The 18451-nt window shown below is 36.2% G+C and overlaps 1 protein-coding gene across 1 annotated transcript in view; it reads right to left on the bottom strand.

Annotated features, from left to right (window-relative positions):
- Nucleotides 1–18451, bottom strand: part of C2CD6 (C2 calcium dependent domain containing 6) — a 126365-nt gene that overhangs the window by 104705 nt on the left and 3209 nt on the right. Inside the window, exons 2-3 of the mRNA XM_012556045.1 lie at nt 3978–4064; nt 871–922 (exon numbers count right to left, since the gene is read on the bottom strand). Coding sequence (XP_012411499.1) covers nt 871–922; nt 3978–4064 — 139 coding nt within the window. The remainder of the gene's footprint in view (nt 1–870; nt 923–3977; nt 4065–18451) is intronic.

Genomic DNA, 18451 nt, shown 5'->3' on the forward strand with positions numbered 1-18451 from the left:
AATTATACATAATAATTATATAATATATAATTCTCTTTATATATTCTCTAATAATTCTCTTTACACAAAAAAGAAAAACATCCAGTTTCCATAATGAGACTAGTTTTATGTCATAAAAAATCTAATAAACATTCTGTTTATTTAAAGGCACCAATATACAATAAATCCTTTTTAAAAATGTCTAAAGGAAGCACAATTATTACTTATAAATAAATTAGCATTATCATCCAAAGGCTATATATCATTCCTTTAACTTATATGGTGATTGAGGTGGATTACAGATGGCTGAAAATCTTCTGTCATTCCCCACATCAAAAAGTGGAGTTTATTTCCCCTGCCCTTGAATCTGGGCTGGCCCTGTAACCACTTTAACCAACAGAATGCAATGGAAGTGACCAGAACCAGGACTAGGATGGTGTAAGAGAACACACCTAGAGTGTAAAATTTAAGGAGGTGTCAAAAACTTAAGTAATCAAGATAAATAATATTTTATGTAGTTTTCTAATAAAAATTAACCCCCCTCCCCTCCCAAAAAATGATGAAAATCCCTGGGACTACATGGAAAGAGAGAAAGGTCCAACCGTTCCAGCATCCCAGCTGAGTCCAGCCTTCCAGGCACCCCACCAAAGCCCCAAACACACGCCTTTTTAGATATTCCAACCCAGTTAGTTGAACTGCCAGATGACTATAGTCCTAGCTGTGATAACATGGAACGGAAGTACCACCAAGTCAATGCACAGATTATGATTGATAGTAAAATGGATAACATTTTAAGCCTCTAAGTTTTGGAGTGGTTTGTAATACAGAAATAGGTAACTGAAATAGTGATATATGACCATGCTATGGTTCTTAAATCAAAAGAAAGGATACTCTTAGGCATAAAATGTCTGCAGTTGTATATATGAATAGCCAGGCAGCCAACCTAAAACAATCAAAATAAAAACACAAGTAGTGAATATGTAAGAAAGCTAACTTATCTTCCATTTTATTCTATACAGAACTACATTAAAAATATAAAATTGCACTTTTTTGTTGCTTTCTCTCATCAGAAATATTTCTTCTCATTAAAAATATCTAGTTAATGCAAAGCATTAGAAAGCAGAACTACAAGAAGAAAAATAAACAGGGTTTGCTCAAAGTAAACCTAAAAGCCTGTTGAACGTAGGGTTGCTATGAGTTAGAAGTGACTTGATGGCACCCAAGAACAACAATGATAAACCTAAAATTAACAAGAATACAAAGCAAAAGAATGGTTCATTATTAATTTAAGTTTGACCACCACTAGTTGAATTGTTTTATATTGCTTGAGAACTGATCAAATGTAGTGTTTCAGATAAGCTCTTTTATCGAATATCCTAAAACCACTTTATTCATTCAACATTTATTGAACTATAACATGCCAGAGGCTATGAAATATCCATTCTCTCTTGTTAAGAGGTGTTTTTAAATGCTAAAGAAAATTGTGTCTTGTGTTTAATCACAAAATCAAATACAAAATGAATGCAGGAACAATTAAATACTAATATGCAGTATTAACCAAATATATAGCCATGCTTAATCCTAAAAACAAAGTAAAAGGGAGGTAGTGGGAATGGAGCATTATTGATTAATGGGTACAGGGTTTCTGTTTGGGGTGAGAAGTTTTGGAAATAAATAGGGTGATGGTTGCACAAAAAAAGAAAATTAAAAATAGCAGCAATATTATATTAAGCATTGTAAAACAAAGTACATAGCCCAATAGTATTTTTAAATGTAATGTAACTAATTTCAGAGAATTCATTTTAAAAGAATGCTAGTGGAAAATGCAAAAAGGAGACTAACATTCAATATTTAATTAAAAGACTACTGTATATGAATGATGAAATCCTAAAGAAGAAAATATAGTGGTCTATTTCTAAGGGAACTAGAGGTATTAATAGTTATGTCAAAGGAAAGGCTCTAATTTTTCAAGTTCAAAAGGGATAGTGCATATTACTTAAGCTAAACAAGATTTGAAATTGTATCGCCATAGATGGTATCGTCCATCATTGTTTATTTCTTAAAACTGAATAGTACATAAGGAGGGTAAAACAGGGAGGTATAGCTTCCATGCCATATGCTTCTACAACTTTGTGTTACATAATTCCATATGTTAACAGTCTAAAATAAATATTTACTAATTACAGGCCCACCTATCAAGTGTCTCAGCATGAAGCCATGGGCAACTATCCTAACTTTTCTTATATTTCAATAGCCATTTATTATACTTTTAAATAATAGATTCACATATTTTAGAAGAGAGTATAGATTTCCATTCAACATAGAACAAGATTTAACACTCAAAAATATAATAATAACCATTCACAGATTGCAGATAACAAATGTTACCACATTTATTATTCACGTTTGTTATTTGTTATTGAGATGATTCCCTCCGTGGCCCAAAGCAACGCCCATGTCAACACCTTCACCCGCAAACACTCTCAAACATGCAATTAAAACAGGAAGCAACCAGAAAGCTGTTCACCACAGAAATACTTCATGTTCCCAATTTTAGGATGCAACTTTTTCACGTTTTTTCTGAAAATGCAACATGACTATCAGAAATTGAAATAGGTTGTCATGTAGTTATTATTGTCTACATGTGTACCCTTCAGGCAAATCCCTCAGAATAAATCACAAAACTTTCCAAGAGAGATGGTGTAACTGAATCATGTATTGTGAGGAGCTATCAATCACATCCCAAACATCTGTTTTTCAAAAATTTCCAGCCGATTTTTAAGTGAAGCTGTTTAAGATCTAGTAATATGTAATTCAGTTAAGGAAAATGAAAACTGTCAAGTCAGGAAATGTAGTTGAAATCAGAATATTCTTCAAAATGTCAATTCTGAAGAGATGAGGAAATCATATTCAAGAGTATGGGTTACAGAAATTAGTATGTTAACATAATGCCATACATAATAGCTTATGGCAAAAAATGATTCCAAAGAATTTTTTCTAAGTTTAGATTCAGACAGTGAAGGCTTATACTCTTTGATTGTAATATAGTGATGAAAGTTTTACATAATTATATGGATAAATGTGCACCGTGGTCATTTTGTAAAAACAAAAAATGTGTACATAATACAGTCTTTCTCTCCCCACCCCACCCCCAAAGCTGATGTTAAATTTATCATGAATTTTACAATCAAGAAAACAGATTAGTAAATGATGGGAAACAGAGGAAGAGAATAAGAGAAACTTATTTTATACTCATCAACTATTCTAATAACGTTCAGAAAATAAAAATAACTGTAAAAGAATGCTACAATATTTAACAATTCTAAATGTATATAGACCATCACGTCCTGTACTCTGAAGCACCCAAAATAGAACAACAGATTTTTCTGGTACTTAGCCTAGATATTAGATTCTATTTCTCTGTGTGTGTGTTTGAATGTGAGTGATGAGTGTGTCTGCTTGTTTGTTTGTTTGTTTTTTGATGGGGTGGAGGGGTGGGAATCAATTTTCAAACTGTAGCTCAAAGTCTCCTAAATCTGACAATGAATACAATCACTTAAAGAGCTCAGTAAAAATACTGATTCCCAGGCCCCACACCCAGAGGTTCTAATTTAGCAGGTCTTAGGTGGAATCCAAGAAATCAATATTTTTAAAAAGTGTTTCAGGTGATTCTGATATAACTAGAGTTTTGGAATCCTTAGTATAGAAAACTATTTCTATCAATCAGGATATTTTCCATAATTTCAGTGATTATTATAATGTTTTTATAATCTCTCAGAATAAGTCACAGAACTTTCAAAGAGAAATAGTGTGACTGAATTATGCAATGTGAGGAACTATCAATCACATGCATTTTTCATAAAACTGAAAATTTTATGAAATATTACTAAGAGAACCATTTTCTGCACATTCTTTTTGATTACCAAATAATAAACATCAACTACTTTTCATATAAAAAAATAATTTGGACAAGTTTTTTGAGTGCTGATCATTCTTACCACATCCCCAAATGGCACCAAAGTTGGCATCTCAGGTGCTACTTCCAGTTCTTTATTCTCAGGCTCTTTAAGAGTTTTTCTCAGCACCTACAATGTAAATAAATTAAGAATTCAGAAGGAAAAGAAGAACATAACTAGATAAAAGGTTAATTCAATTCAACAAATATTTTATGAGTATGTAGTAAATATCAAGTACTATTCTAGGCAGTGGGGTAGTAATATGACTTAAAAAATCATCCCTACCCTCAATAAATTTATCAGTTAGCACAGAAAACAAAAAATATATACAATTAAATATAAAATCATAAAGGGAATCATGAGAGAAAAGAAAAGTGCGTAATAGTATGAACAAAGTTCTTCAGATTGTTAAGAGATTGAACATATAGTGGGATATCTTCAAACGTTTATAAGGAGAGTTTCTGATAGAATGGGAGAAAAATGTAAAACAAAACTCAAATTCCTAAAAAAGGCCAGACCTACTGGACCAGTAAAGACTAGAGGAACCCCCGAGACTATCACCCTAAGATACCCTTTGAACTTGGAATTGAAACTATTTCTGCAGTTCACCTTTCAGCCAAATAATAGACTGGCTTATAAAATAAACAATGTCACCCGTGAGCAATGTACTCCCTTAAACAATTAACTATGTGAGACCAAACAGTCAACATTTGCCCAAAAGCAAAGATGAAAAGGCAAGGAAGGGAAGGGAAGATAGACCAATGGAAACAGAACAAACAGAATGGAAATAATGAGAATGCTGACACACTGTAAAAATTGTAACCAATGGCATGGAACAATTTGTAATAAAATTGTTAACAGGGAACCTAATTTGCTGTGTAAACTTTCACCTAAACCACAATAAAATATTATTTTTTAAAAAAAAGTTTATAAGGAGAGAATTCCAATTGGCCCTATTATGGGAGCCACCTTGAATCCAAATCTCTCCTCAAAAAAAAAAAAAGTCAATAAGGAGTGCAAATAAAACATGATCTATGCCTCTAGCTCTACTGGGAGAGAGAATATCACAAACTTCAACTTTCCTGTAAATGGAGAATACAAAACAAATTCCGAAAGAGTTGTCAACGGAGCTTCCGTCACCATTGCAAACCTATGGGAACAGAGAGCAAGGGAAAAGAAGCCTTGAGAGACTCTATGGAGAAGAGTAGAGAGGAGCAGAGAACAAAGGAAACAGACAAAATCATCTCGAGAAAGAGAGCTCAATTCCGTCTTAGTTTCTTAGTGCTACTGTAACAGATATATCACAAGTGGGTAGCTTTAAGAAACAGAAATTTATTTTCTCACATTTTTGGAGGCTAAAAGTCCTAATTCAGGACACCAGCTCTAGGGGAAGAAAGCTCTCTCTGTGTCCACTTTGGGGGAAAAACCTTGTTTCAGCTTCTGTAGCCCCAACTTTACCCAGTGTCTTGGCAATCTCCACGTGGCATCTATCTTTCCCCCATTTATGCTTGCTTGTCTCTGTGTCTATACTGCTCTTTGTATCACTCAGAAGTGATTAGGTTTAGGAAATGCCCTACACTAATGTGGCCTCATTAACTGAACAAAGAAAACCCTAGTCCCAAATGGGATTATATCCACAGGTATAAGGGTTATGATTCCAACACATATTTTGAGGGACAAAATTCAAACCATAACAAACACTAAGGCAAAAATTCTGAACACAAGTCTGAGACTTGGTAGTTTACAGCAATAGCTATAGAGAAGGGACTCGAAAGTGAGAAGGGTGAAAAGTAGCTGCCTCAGAGAACTGCTCCTTGGGCAAAAAGAGACAGAAAAAAAGAGGTGGACCTTGTGTACATGACGGTGAAAGGAAAGAATGTATAAGAGAAGAAAATTAAGGATGCTAGAAAAACAAAAGAGAAAGAAATGTCCATTCCTGCCCCTCATCTCCCACCAGTCACAGCTTCATCCATTTAAAGAAACTGCACTTTAGAGGGTACACTTAAGTTGGGAATTCTAAGACGTAGTAAAGAATAAGAAATTCAAGCCAACTCCATTAAAAGCTACTGTAAGGGACTTCCAATTTGCAACAAGAGCTTGGAAGTCATCACTTTGTGACCCTAATACCTCGCAACATGTTTTCTCCTTTTCAAAATGGGCAACTGAGAGCTTGACATAACTAATACTCTAAGTAAGCTATAAGTTTTCTTTTTTTTACTGTACCAGTTGCACTGGTCTCGTTCCAAAGGGGTGTAAGGCCTTCTTGGCTCTTGTGGCCTTGGTCTCCCTCCTTTTCTTTGTTCTCTTGGGGAATGGCCTTCAGCCGCATCATGGCAACTAGGAAGGCTGCCTGGCGCTTTTGGTCTGCAGCTTTCTTTCTTGCTCTTTATCTCGGTCAGAGTAAACTTGGCAGGCCATTTCCACTAGCTGAGAGATTTTTATGTTTTTTTTTTTTTTTTGCCCATTACAAACATACAGATTAGAGTCCAGGTGTCTGACATGCATATCTTTTAGTTTAATAAAGAGTTTCTTATAATTGTTTTGTGATGTATCCTCATCTGACCATCCGTGAGCTACATGCTTGAAAACACTAGGTAATTCTTGCCAAAAAGATATATAAACTGCAATGTAGAAACTGCTTTTGGGACTCCATAAAGATAGCCTGCATTGCTGTCGGACTCCCCGTTGGTGTTACCTCCTAATAAACTTTTTCTCTCTTTCGGACTTGGAGTACAATTCATTGGCTCGACTGCTCCAGGACACGGACACTAATGGGGCAACAACTCTTATCCTCACAACAAGAAAAAACTGAACTAACTGAAAGTCAACAACTCTTCTTAGATCCATCAGAGATTTAAAGTCATAGGGCAAATCACTAGCCCAAAATCTGGAAAAGCAAGTGAATACAGAGGATAAGAGTTTACCAGTAACAGAAGCCACAGCAGAAGCTCGGTAGAATACTCAACGGGTAATTGACTAATTCCTGGAGACAAAGCACGGACTAGCTAGACAGATAAAAACTCCTGGGCCCAGCCTTAAAGGGACCCCCACAATTTAGTGAATTTTACCTCCAGGAGCCCCAGCTGGTTCTCAGAGTGAAGATCTGAAATAAATCCCCTTAAGCTCTCAGCAGGGGGGAGGGAAAAAGTAACCATTTTCAAATACACCCAGAGCATTCTGTTCTCATAAACAAAGTCTTGACCTCAAGGGAAACTATTTTACCAGAGCCTAACCTATGTGGGGAAATCCTGGTGGCACAGTAGTTAAGAATATGGCTGCTAATCAAAAGGTTGGCATTTTGAATCCACCAGGCACTCCTTGGAAATCCTATGGGGAAGTTCTAGTCTGTCCTACAGGGTCACTATGAGTCAGAATCAACTCGACGGCAACAGGTTAACCCACTTGGAGATACCTGGGTAGTGCAAACTGTTTGCACTCAGCTACTAAATGAAACACTGTAGGTTCAAATCCATCCAGCAGTGCTGCAGAAAAAAGGTCTGGCAATCTACTTCCATAATATTACAGCCATTAAAAATCCTACAGAGCATAGTTATACTCTAACACACTTGGGCTCTCCACGAGTAGGAATCAACTCATTGACAATGGGCTTGGTTTTTTTGGTAATCTACTTGGGAGAAGGGAATTACCCAACTCCAGCCCCTTGTAGCCTCTGATGTCAGGGAAGGGAAAGCTTGAGAAGCACTTGTGAGGGTCATAGCCCAGGGACACAGACCCACTAAAAGACTGAGACTTAATCATAGGAATATAGAATGTTTTCCCTCCTACTAAAACTTACCACAACATCAAAGGGGATTCTGTATAGTAAGAGGGGATTACAGCTGAAAAGAACTGTAAGGCTTAGACTCTACTTATGAAGGAGTCTTTAGGGAAACAAAGACAACAAGGGAGACAGCGGGGGTGGGGGCAGAGAGAAACAAGAGCGCTAGAGAAAATTTTGCTAGAACAAACAGAAATTCCTAATTCCTAGCCAGATAAACACAAAGCCTGACACTATATGGCTATCTACAACAGTTCCTATGGCTGATACATCATATCCAGCTTTCAACAAAAAAAATTATAATGTATGCTAAAAGGTAAAAAAAACACAGTCTGAAGAGACAAACCAAGCACTAGAACCAGACTCACATATGACAGGGATTTTAGAATTGTCAATTTAAAAGAGCTATGATTAATACAGGATCCCTGGCAGCACAGTGGTTAAGTGCTCAGCTGCTAACCAAAAGGTCAGTGGTTCAAACCCACCAGCCACTCCACAGGAGAAAGTTGTGGCAGTCTGCTTCTGTAAAGATTACAGCCTTGGAAACCCTATGGGGTAGTTCTACTATGTCCCATAAAGTTGTTGTGAGTTGGAATTGACTTGAAGGCAAAAGATTGGTTGGTTATGATTAATATAAGTTCCTTAGGTGGTGCAAATGGTTTGTACCCAAATACTAGCCTAAAGATTGGTGATTTGAATCCACCCAGCAATACTATAGAAGAAAAGTCCTAGCGATCTGCTTCCATTAAGATTATGGCCAGGAAAAACCTATGGAGAAGTTCTACTCTGTAACATATGAGGTCACCATGAGTCAGAATCGACTTGATGGCAACTAACAACAACAACAACATGATTAATATGCTAAGGGCTCTAATGGAAAACATGGACAACAGGCAAAAATATGTAAGCAGAGAAACGGAAACTCTAAGAAAGGATCAGAAGGAAACACTAGAAATCAAAAACAATACAACAGAAATGAACAATGCCTTTCATGGGCTCATCTGTAGCCTGAACACAGCTGATGAAAGAAATCAGTTAGCGTGAAGATATGTAAATAAAAACTTCCCAAACTGAAAAGCTAAGAGAAAAAAAAATGAAAAAAAAAGGGAACACAAATCCAAGAATTGTGGGACAATCACAAAAGAAATAACAAACGTGTAATGGGAATACTGGAAGGGGAAGAGAGGACGGAACAGAGGAATATTTGGTGTTACAATGGCCAAGAATGTTCAAAATTAATGACAGACACCAAGCCACAGATCCATGAAGTTCAGAGAGCACCAAGAAGACTAAATACCAAAAAATCTACACCTAGGCATATCGTATTCCATCTGCAGAATATCAAGACAAAGAGAAAATCTTAAAAGAAATCAGAGTTAAAAAACAAACAAACAAAAACAAAACCTTACCTATAAAAGAACAAGGATAAAATTATATGGACCTTTTCTTCAGAAAACATGCAAGCAAGACGACAGTGGTGTGAAATATTTTAAGTGCTGGAAGGAAAAAAAAACCACCAACCTAAAATTCTGTATCTAACAAAAATATCCTTCAAAAGTGAAGGAGAAATAAAATCTTTATGAGACAAACAAAAATTGATGGAATTTGTAGCCAGTAGACCTGTCTTTCAAGAAATGTTAAAAGACGTTCTTCAGAAAGAAGAAAAATGATATAGGCCAGGAACCCAGATCTACATAAAGAAAGGAAGAGCATTAGAGAAGGAATAAATGAAGGTAAAATAAAATACTTTATTTTTCTTATTTTTAACTGATGTAACAGATAAGTTTGTTCAAGATAACAGTAGTAATAATATATTGAGTGATTATAGCTTACGGATAAGTGAAATGAATGACAGTTATAAGGGATATACCTGATACCCATTGCCGTCGAGTCAATTCCAACTTATAGAGACCCTATAAGGGTTATAAGGGATAGGAGGAAGAAACTGGAAATACTCCGTTTTAAACCAAAACCCAAAACCAAACCCATTTCCATCAAGTCAATTCTGACTCATAGTGATCCTATAGGACAGGGTAGAACTGTCCCATAGGGTTCCCAAGGCTGTAATCTTTACAGAAGCAGACTGCCACATCTTTCTCCTGTGGAGTGGCTGGTGTGTTTGAACTGCTGACCTTTTGGTTAGCAGCCAAGTGCTTAACCACTGTGCCACCAGGGCTCCTTATTCTGTTATAAGGTAGTGCAATACCCATAAAGTGGCATAGTGTTATTTATAAGTGGACTTAGATTAGTTGCAAATGCATATTAAAAACTCCAGGGCAATCACTTAAGAAATGTTTAAAAAGAAGTATAATTGACATGCTAAGAAAATGGAATCATAAAAAATGTTCAATTAAAACCAGAGAATGCAGAAAAAGAGTGGAAGACAAAAAATAGAAACAAAGAACAAGGGCATCAAATAGAAAAAGTTACAAATATGGTAGATATTAATCCAAATATGCAAATAATCATTTTAATGTGAATGCTCTAAATACAGAATTAAGAGACAGAGACTGTCAGAGTGGATAAAAAATAAGACCCAGCTATTTAACTTTGCTCTTAAGGGTACTGGTCACTACACATGATGGTAAGACTTCAGAATTTAATATAGATTTAAAAGTAAGGTAAGGATAATAAGAGGGAAGGGAAAAGAAGGAGAGAGGCAAGGAGAGAAGGGGAAATATAATCTGAAAAGGAGAATTATTTTGATCCCCAAACTCTGCTGAGCTTGAATCAACATGGCCTTACTTATGAGCGTTAACTTTCCAGGTATGTGTTTTTCAAGAATCACTTGTTCAACTTTTAAAGTATATAACAAATCCTTGGTTATGTTGAAAAAAACTTGGTTTAAAGTATACAACAAATATTTAGTAATATTTAAAAATTGTTCTGTATATTTGATAATTTTGTTATTACATCATCTGACTGGTTTAGTGTGGTGTGTGTTTAATTTATGTCAACTGAGTGACAATTACTGTACTGTCACAAGATAGCAAACTGTGATATATGATATGTGTATTTAATGGGGAATGTCATGCTTTCTATCAGGAGCCCTGGTGGTGCAGTGGTTAAGCACTTGGCTTCTAACCAAAAGGTCAGTGGTTCAAACTCACCAGCTGCTCCACAGGAGAAAGATGTGGCAGTCTGTTTCCGCAAAGATTACAGCCTTGGAAACCATATGGGGCAGTTCTACTCTGTCATATTGGGTCACTATGAGTTGGAATCAACTCAACAGCAACGAGTTTTTTGGTTTATCGTGCTTTCTAATGTTTTGGTAACCTTTATTTTGGGAGTATATTTTGAATGAACATTATCAATAAATACAAAATAATTTGAAAAATAAAACAACTCCTTTAGAATATTGATGCTCAATTAATCCTTTAACAACCTGGCAAAAATACCGCCCCCCCCCCCTCATTTTACTACCATTTACTTTCTCTTCCTTATCTGAGCAGAGGTCTCTTCAACAGTAGCAACATCAACAAAACAACTGTTTACCAAAGTTCTATTTAGAACTTTGAACAAAGAGTTCCGTCTAAAGACAAGTTTCATAAAGCCTCTGACACCACCTAGAATTTCTCCTGAACCTGCACAGAATTTTGATTTCAGCTAATTCCACTATGCCTGACAGCTCTGTCCCCTTTGGTTTCACCTTGAATAGAAGTCCCTTAGGACATCTAAAGTCTGCACATTCACTCACGTTGTTCTGCACTTCTTCCCCAGTGACCTTTCTTCACCCACTTGCCTCCATTACACAGTTTTCTTTGACAACCCACTAGCCCATATACTTACCTTTTCCTAGAACACTCCTACTTCCCATCCTTGTTTGACACTTCACAGTCCTTACATTAATTATTTTTACATGCACTGATATCCTGGCACTGTGCTGATTCCAAGGTTGAAGTGTTGCTGCCTTCAAGAAGTTCACAGTCTGGTGTTGAAGACGGCTGAAACAACAACTGTTGTTGTTAGGTGCCATCGAGTCTATGTACAACTGAATGAAACACTGCCCAGTTCGGTGCCATCCTCACAATTGTTGTTATGCTTGAGCCCATTTTTGCAGTCACTGTGTCAATCCATCTCATTGATGGTCTTCTTTTTTGCTGACCTTCTATTTTACCAAGTATGATGTACTTTTCTGGGGACTAGTCCTTCCTGATAACATATTCAAAGTATGTGAGACAAAGTCTTGCCATCCTTGCTCCTAAGGAGCATTCTGGCTGTACTTCTTCAAAAACAGATTTATTCGTTCTTTTAGCAGTCCATGGTCTACTCAATATTCTTTGCCAACACTGTAATTCAAAGGCATCAATTCTTCTTCAGTCTTTTTTATTCATTTTCCAGCTTTCGCATGTATATGAGGCAATTGAAAACACCATGGCTTGGGTCAGGCGCACCTTAGTTCTTAAAGTGACAATTTTGCTTTTGAACACCTTAAAGAGGTCTTCTGCAGCAGATGTGCCCAATGTGTCATTTGATTTCTTGACTGCTGCTTCCATTGGCGGTGATGTGGATCCAAGTAAAATGAAATCCTTGACAATGTCGATCTTTTCTCCATTTATCATGATGTTGTTTATTGGTCCAGTTGTGAAGATTTTAGTTTTCTTTATGTTAAGGTGTAATCCATACTGAAGGCTGTGGTCTTTGATCTTCATCATTAAGTGCTTCAAGTCCTCTTCACTTTCAGCAAGCAAGTTTGTGTCATCTGCATAACGCACATCGTTAATGAGTCTTCCTCCAATCCTGATGCCTTATTCTTCTTCATATAGTCCAGCTTCTCGGATTATTTGCTCAGCATACAGATTGAATAAGTCTAGTGAAAGGATACAACCCTCCCTAACTTTCCTTTCCTAACTTTAAACACACTTTCCTAACTTTAAACCATGCAGTATCTCCTTGTTCTGTTGGAACAACTGCCTCTTGACCTATGTACAAGTTCCTCATGAGCACAATTAAGTGTCCTGGAATTCCCATTCTTTGTAATGTTATCCATAATTTGTTATGATGCACACAATTGAATGCCTTTGCATAGTCAATAAAACACAGGTAAACATCTTTCTGGTTTCTCTGCTTTCAGCCAGGATCCATCTGACATCAGCAATGATATCCCTCGTTCCATGTCCTCTTCTGAATCCAGCTTGAATTTCTGGCAGTTCCCTGTCCATGTACTGCTGCAACTGCTTTTGAATGATCTTCAACAAAATTTTATTTGTGTTTGATATGAATGATATTGTTCAATAATTTCCACATTCTGTTGGATCACCTTTCTTTGGAATAGGCACAAATGTGTATCTGTTCCAGTCAGCTGGCCAGGAAGTTGTCTTCCAAATTTCTTGGCATAGACGAGTGAATGCTTCCAGCGCTTCATACATTTGTTGAAAATTCTCAATTGGTATTCTGTCAATTCCTGAAGCCTTGTTTTTCTACAATGCCTTCAGTGCAGCTTGGACTTCTTCTTTCAGTACCATTAGTTCTTGATTATATGCTACCTCCTGAAATGGTTGAATGTCAACCAATTCTTTTTGGTGCAGTGACTCTGTGTATTCCTTCCATCTTCATTTGATGCTTTCTGCATCATTTAATATTTTCCCCATAGAATCTTTCAATATTGCAACTCAAGGCTTGAATTTTCTCTTAAGTTCTTTCAGCTTGAGAAATGCCAAACGTGTTCTTCCCTTTTGGTTTTCTAACTCTAGGTCTTTGCACATGTCATTATGATACTTTACTTTGTCTTTTCAAGCTGCCCTTTGAAATCTTCTGTTCAGCGCTTTTACTTCACCTTCCTTTCGTTTTAGCTACTCTACATTCAAGAGCCTTTCAGAACCTCTTCTGACATCTATTTTGGTCTTTTCCTTTTTTCCTGTCTTTTTAATGACCACTTGCTTTCTTCACATATGATGTTCTTGATGTCATTTCACAACTCATCTGGTCTTCGGTCATTAGTGTTTAATGAGTCAAATCTATTTCTTGAGATGGTCTCTAAATTCAGGTGGAATATACTAAGGTCATACTTTGGCTCTGGTGGACTTGTTCTAATTTTCTTCAGCTTCTACTTGAACTTGCATATGAGCAATTGATGGTCTGTTCCACAGTCGGCCCCTGGCCTTGAAACAACAATTAAAAATTCAAAAACATAATCGAGAAGAGAGCATTTTGCCTTCACGCTTCCACACTATCAAGCTCTTTTACTGTTGCCATCACCCTTCCCGAAACCTAGCTCTTCTATATGGGAAGAAGAGTAACGGATTTGATTGGCCAGACCTTGACATTCACTGCACAAGTTACAAGTATACGGAATTACTAAATTTGAAAAGGATTTTTTAAATCCTACTTTTCCCTGCTGGAGTTTAGGAGCAATGACTCCTTTTAACCCTTCGTCTTTTTCTCTCCCTATGAAACAAGCACACCCACAACAGGGCCCAGAATTTATCCTCCAGAGTAGTAGTTTACAACATGGAGTAAAGGGAGAAAATATAATAATTTATTATTGTTCTTTAACAAATAAGAAAGTAAGATTTATTAACATTCAATACATGGATTGACAATGTCACCCTTACTCTGTCCACATGCCACATAGTTAAGTATCACATTTAGCTGACTATAGGCAGAAGGCAAATATCCTGAGGGAAAAGAGTGAGTTTCATGCTCACAGGGATTCATTTATCAGTGCCCTCATGCTTTCAATTTGCTGTCAGGTTATTGAGTTTGCCATTTAAGTGGATTGACCAAGTACATTATCTTAATTAGTAGAATATTTGCTCTGCTTTACAAACAGATGAGTAAGGAATTTTAAAAATTTCATGGAAAACCATTTTAAAAAGTTGGCAAACATAAAGACATATCATGCATTTTGGTTTTACAAAAAGACAAGTGTTCCAAATTTGCTAACATTTGTTATGATGACAAATGGAAGACACTAGCATATAAACTAGCAGGTAATAAAATACATACGGTATTTTAATACGTATTTTCATCTGTCCTTTCAGAGTAAGGTGACATTTTAACAATGAGTGGGAAAATAACTATTTTTTGAAAGAAACTTATGGTAAGGAGCCATTTTGCCTTTTAAATATTAAAAAAATGCAGTATCTTCCAATTAGTTTGCAAGATCGAATTAACTAATCAGAGAAAATGACATTTTACTGGTCAAATTTTAACTAAGACCTCTGCTTAACTGAGAACAGAAATGAAAAATGAGTCTTGTGAAAAATGCAGCTGTGAACATCTTCTACATGTCTTTGGTACACGTTTTCATGCATTCTGTTGAGGTTATACCTAGAAACTGAATTCCTGGGTCATAATTATGCATATGCTCAACTTTTGGTACATAATACCAACTTTTTTCAAACAGAATAAGCCAATTTATATTCCCACCGGCAGAATATGAAAGTTCTAATTACTCCACATCCTTGCCACTTAGGATTGTCAGTCTCTTTATTTTTAGTCATCTGGGAGAAGTGTAGTGGTACCTTTTCGTGGTGTTAATTTTATTTCCCTGATGACTAATGAGGGGAAGCTCCTTTCCATATGTTTATTAACCATCATATAAACTTTCATGAAGTGTCTGTTCAAGTCTCTTGCCCATTTGTCTATTAGGTTGTCTGCCTTTTACTTACTGATTTATCATTTGTTAAATATATATTCCAGATATGAGCCCTTTGTCAGCTATACATGTTGCAAATTTCTTCTTCTAGTCAGTGGCTTATACTTTCACCCTCTTAATAGTGTCTTTTAATAAACAAAAGTTCTCAATTTGAATATAGTTCAGTATATCAATCTTTTCCTTTATGGTTATTTCTTTTTGTATTCTGTTTTAGAAATCTTCTACCCCAAAGTCATGAAATTATTCTCCTATACTGTCTTTTAGTTGTTTTATTGTTTTCCCTTTCACAATGAGATTTACAAATTCCCCTGTGATTGATTTTTTTTTTTTTTTCGTATGTGATGGGTACAGGTCAAGTTTTCTTTTCCTTTTTTCTTTTTTTTTGCATAGGAATTTCCAGTTGACCCAGCTAAGAATCTCCTCTCCCCACTATTCTGAAGTGCCAACTTTGACACAAATGAAATGTCCATAATTGTTGTTGTTGTTGTTAGATGCCATTGATTCAGTTCCGATTCATAGTCACCCCATGCACAACAGAATGAAACACTGCCTGGTCCTGCGCCATCCTCACAATTGTTGCTATGCTTGAGCCCGTTGTTGCAGCCACTGTGTCAATCCATCTAGTTGAGGGTCTTCTTCTTTTTCATTGACCCTCTATTTTACCAAGCATGATGTCCTTCTCCAGGGACTGATCCCTCCTGATACCATGTCCAAAGTATGCGTGACGTTGTCTTGCCACCCTTGCTTCTAAGGAGCATTCTGATTGTACTTCTTCCAAGACAGATTTGTTCGTTCTTTTGGCAATCCCAAGGTCCAAATGAATGCGGAAATTATCGAACAATATCGTTAACATCACATGCAAGCAAAATTTTGCTGAAGATCATTCAAAAGTGGCTGCGGCAGTATATCAACAGAGAACTGCCAGAAATTCAGTCCGGATTTAGAAGAGGATGTGGAAGCAGGGATATCATTGCTGATGTCAGATGCATCCTGGCAGACAGCAGAAAATACCAGAAAGATGTTTACCTGTGTTTTATTGACTATGCTAAGGCATTGGACTGTGTGGATCATAACAAATTATGGATAACATTGCAGAGAATGAGAATTCCAGAACACTTAATTGTGCTCATGAGGAATCTGTACATGGATCAAGAGGCAGTCTTTTGAACAGAACAAGGGGATATTGCATGGTTTAAAAGTCAGGAAAGGTGTGCATCAGGGTTGTATCCGTTCACCATACCTATTCAACTATTCAATCTGTATGCTGAGCAAATAATCCGAGAAGCTGGACTATATGAAGAGGACCGGGGCATGAGGATTGGAGGAAGACTCATTAACAACCTGTGTTATGCAGATGACACAACTTTGCTTGCTGAAGTGTCCACAATGGGTGGGTCTATTTCTATACTCTCTATTTAGTTTCTTTGGTATATTTATCTATCCTTGTGTTAATGCCACACTGTCTTTATTTAATCTTATACTGTCTTCATATCTGTAGATTAAGTACCTCCAACCACTTTTTCTCCTTCAAGATTCTATTGACTACTCTGGGCCTTTGCATTTCCATATTAATTTTAGAATAAGCCCATCAATTTCCAAAGAAAAACTTGTTCACATTTTTATTTTGATTGCATTGAATGTATAGATCAATTTAAGGAAATGAATGATTTATATATTTACATATATTATATAAATATATCGGTGCAATAATACAAAATTGCCTTGCTCCTTTATGCTTTTACACCTGTTATTTACTTAGTCTAGGCTACTCTCTCTAGTTCTTAATTTTTTTACTTCTTCAAACTCACTTGAAGTATCACCACCTCCTCCCCTAACGTTCTTCCTCTCCTCTCCCCTTATTTGCCCTATGGGTCTGAGGTAGTTCTTAGGCAGCTCTGACCAGGGTTTGGTACTGGAAACCTACCACTTGTTACTCTTTCACTCCAGGATGCTGACCATTAGTATTTGAATGAAAAATGGACAGTCATATGCGAAAAAAAAGTATCAACTTCACCAAGGCTTTCTGGTATTAACTCTAAACTGAAACTTCATGGACCTCCCACCTCCACCACAAATAGAAGGTTCACCTTCTCCGTTTGATAGTTCCAATCAAACGGAGAAGGTAAACCTCCTGCATTCTAAGTAGACTGTGCCCAGGTAGGCAAGGGAACTGGCAGTTTAAAGCCTCCAGGAAAGAAGATTTAGGAAAGCAAGGAATAATTATAGGCATCTAGATGTCACCCTGTAAGGAGCCCTGGTGGCGCCATGGTTAAAGCACACTCCCTGGGAGAAAGATGTGGCAGTCTGCTTCTGTAAAGATTACAGTCTTGGAAACCCTATTGGGCAGTTCTTCCTTGTCCTATACGGTCACTATAAGTCATAATCAACTTGATGCCAACGGGTAAATGTGACTCTGTAGCAGTAGCCTCCAAATTTCTTAGACTGCACAGTCTTAGCAATAAAAAATATCTAAGCATCTATCACCAACGTTTGTATATTTATTTATACATTATGTACATATACTACAATTTATTATGTAAATCCTAAAACATAGAAAAATTAAAAATGATAAATAAGCAATGTTTCTAAAACTGATTTTTAATTCCATTTTATTTATTAATGATACAAAACACAATAGGCCTCACTATTTTTGAAAAGCATGATTTAATACTTTGTGATGCAGTGATTTGAAGGTCTGGTTCTAAAGTCAATTTATTTCAGTATTTGGTTTTTAATGCCATTATATTTGAAGAAGATACCTTCAAAGATTTGAAACTCCAAATGGAAGAAGTACATTTGGCTGTGCTTCATAAATCAAATTACTTATTTCTTTCTCAGTTATGCAAAAGTTTTAGTTAAAATTTGATCAGTAAAATATCATCTTCTCCAATTACTTAATTAGAACTTGAAAAGTAATTGGAGGGTATTACATTTTTTTTTAATATTTAAAAGGAAAAAATAGTTTCCTAACATGATGAAACTTTCCTGTTTCCTTGCATCTTGAGAAATTTTTTGTTGAAAATTTGACATTTTCTACTAATTCTGGATTCCCCTCAGGCTATTATTGTTGCTGTTTGTTGAGTTTTGTTTCTTTGTTTAATGACTTGCCTTAAGTAATTCTGTCGTCTATCTCCCCAG

This window comes from Trichechus manatus, unplaced genomic scaffold (genome assembly GCF_000243295.1).
Source record: "Trichechus manatus latirostris isolate Lorelei unplaced genomic scaffold, TriManLat1.0 scaffold00056, whole genome shotgun sequence".
Taxonomy (NCBI): Eukaryota; Metazoa; Chordata; class Mammalia; order Sirenia; family Trichechidae; genus Trichechus; species Trichechus manatus.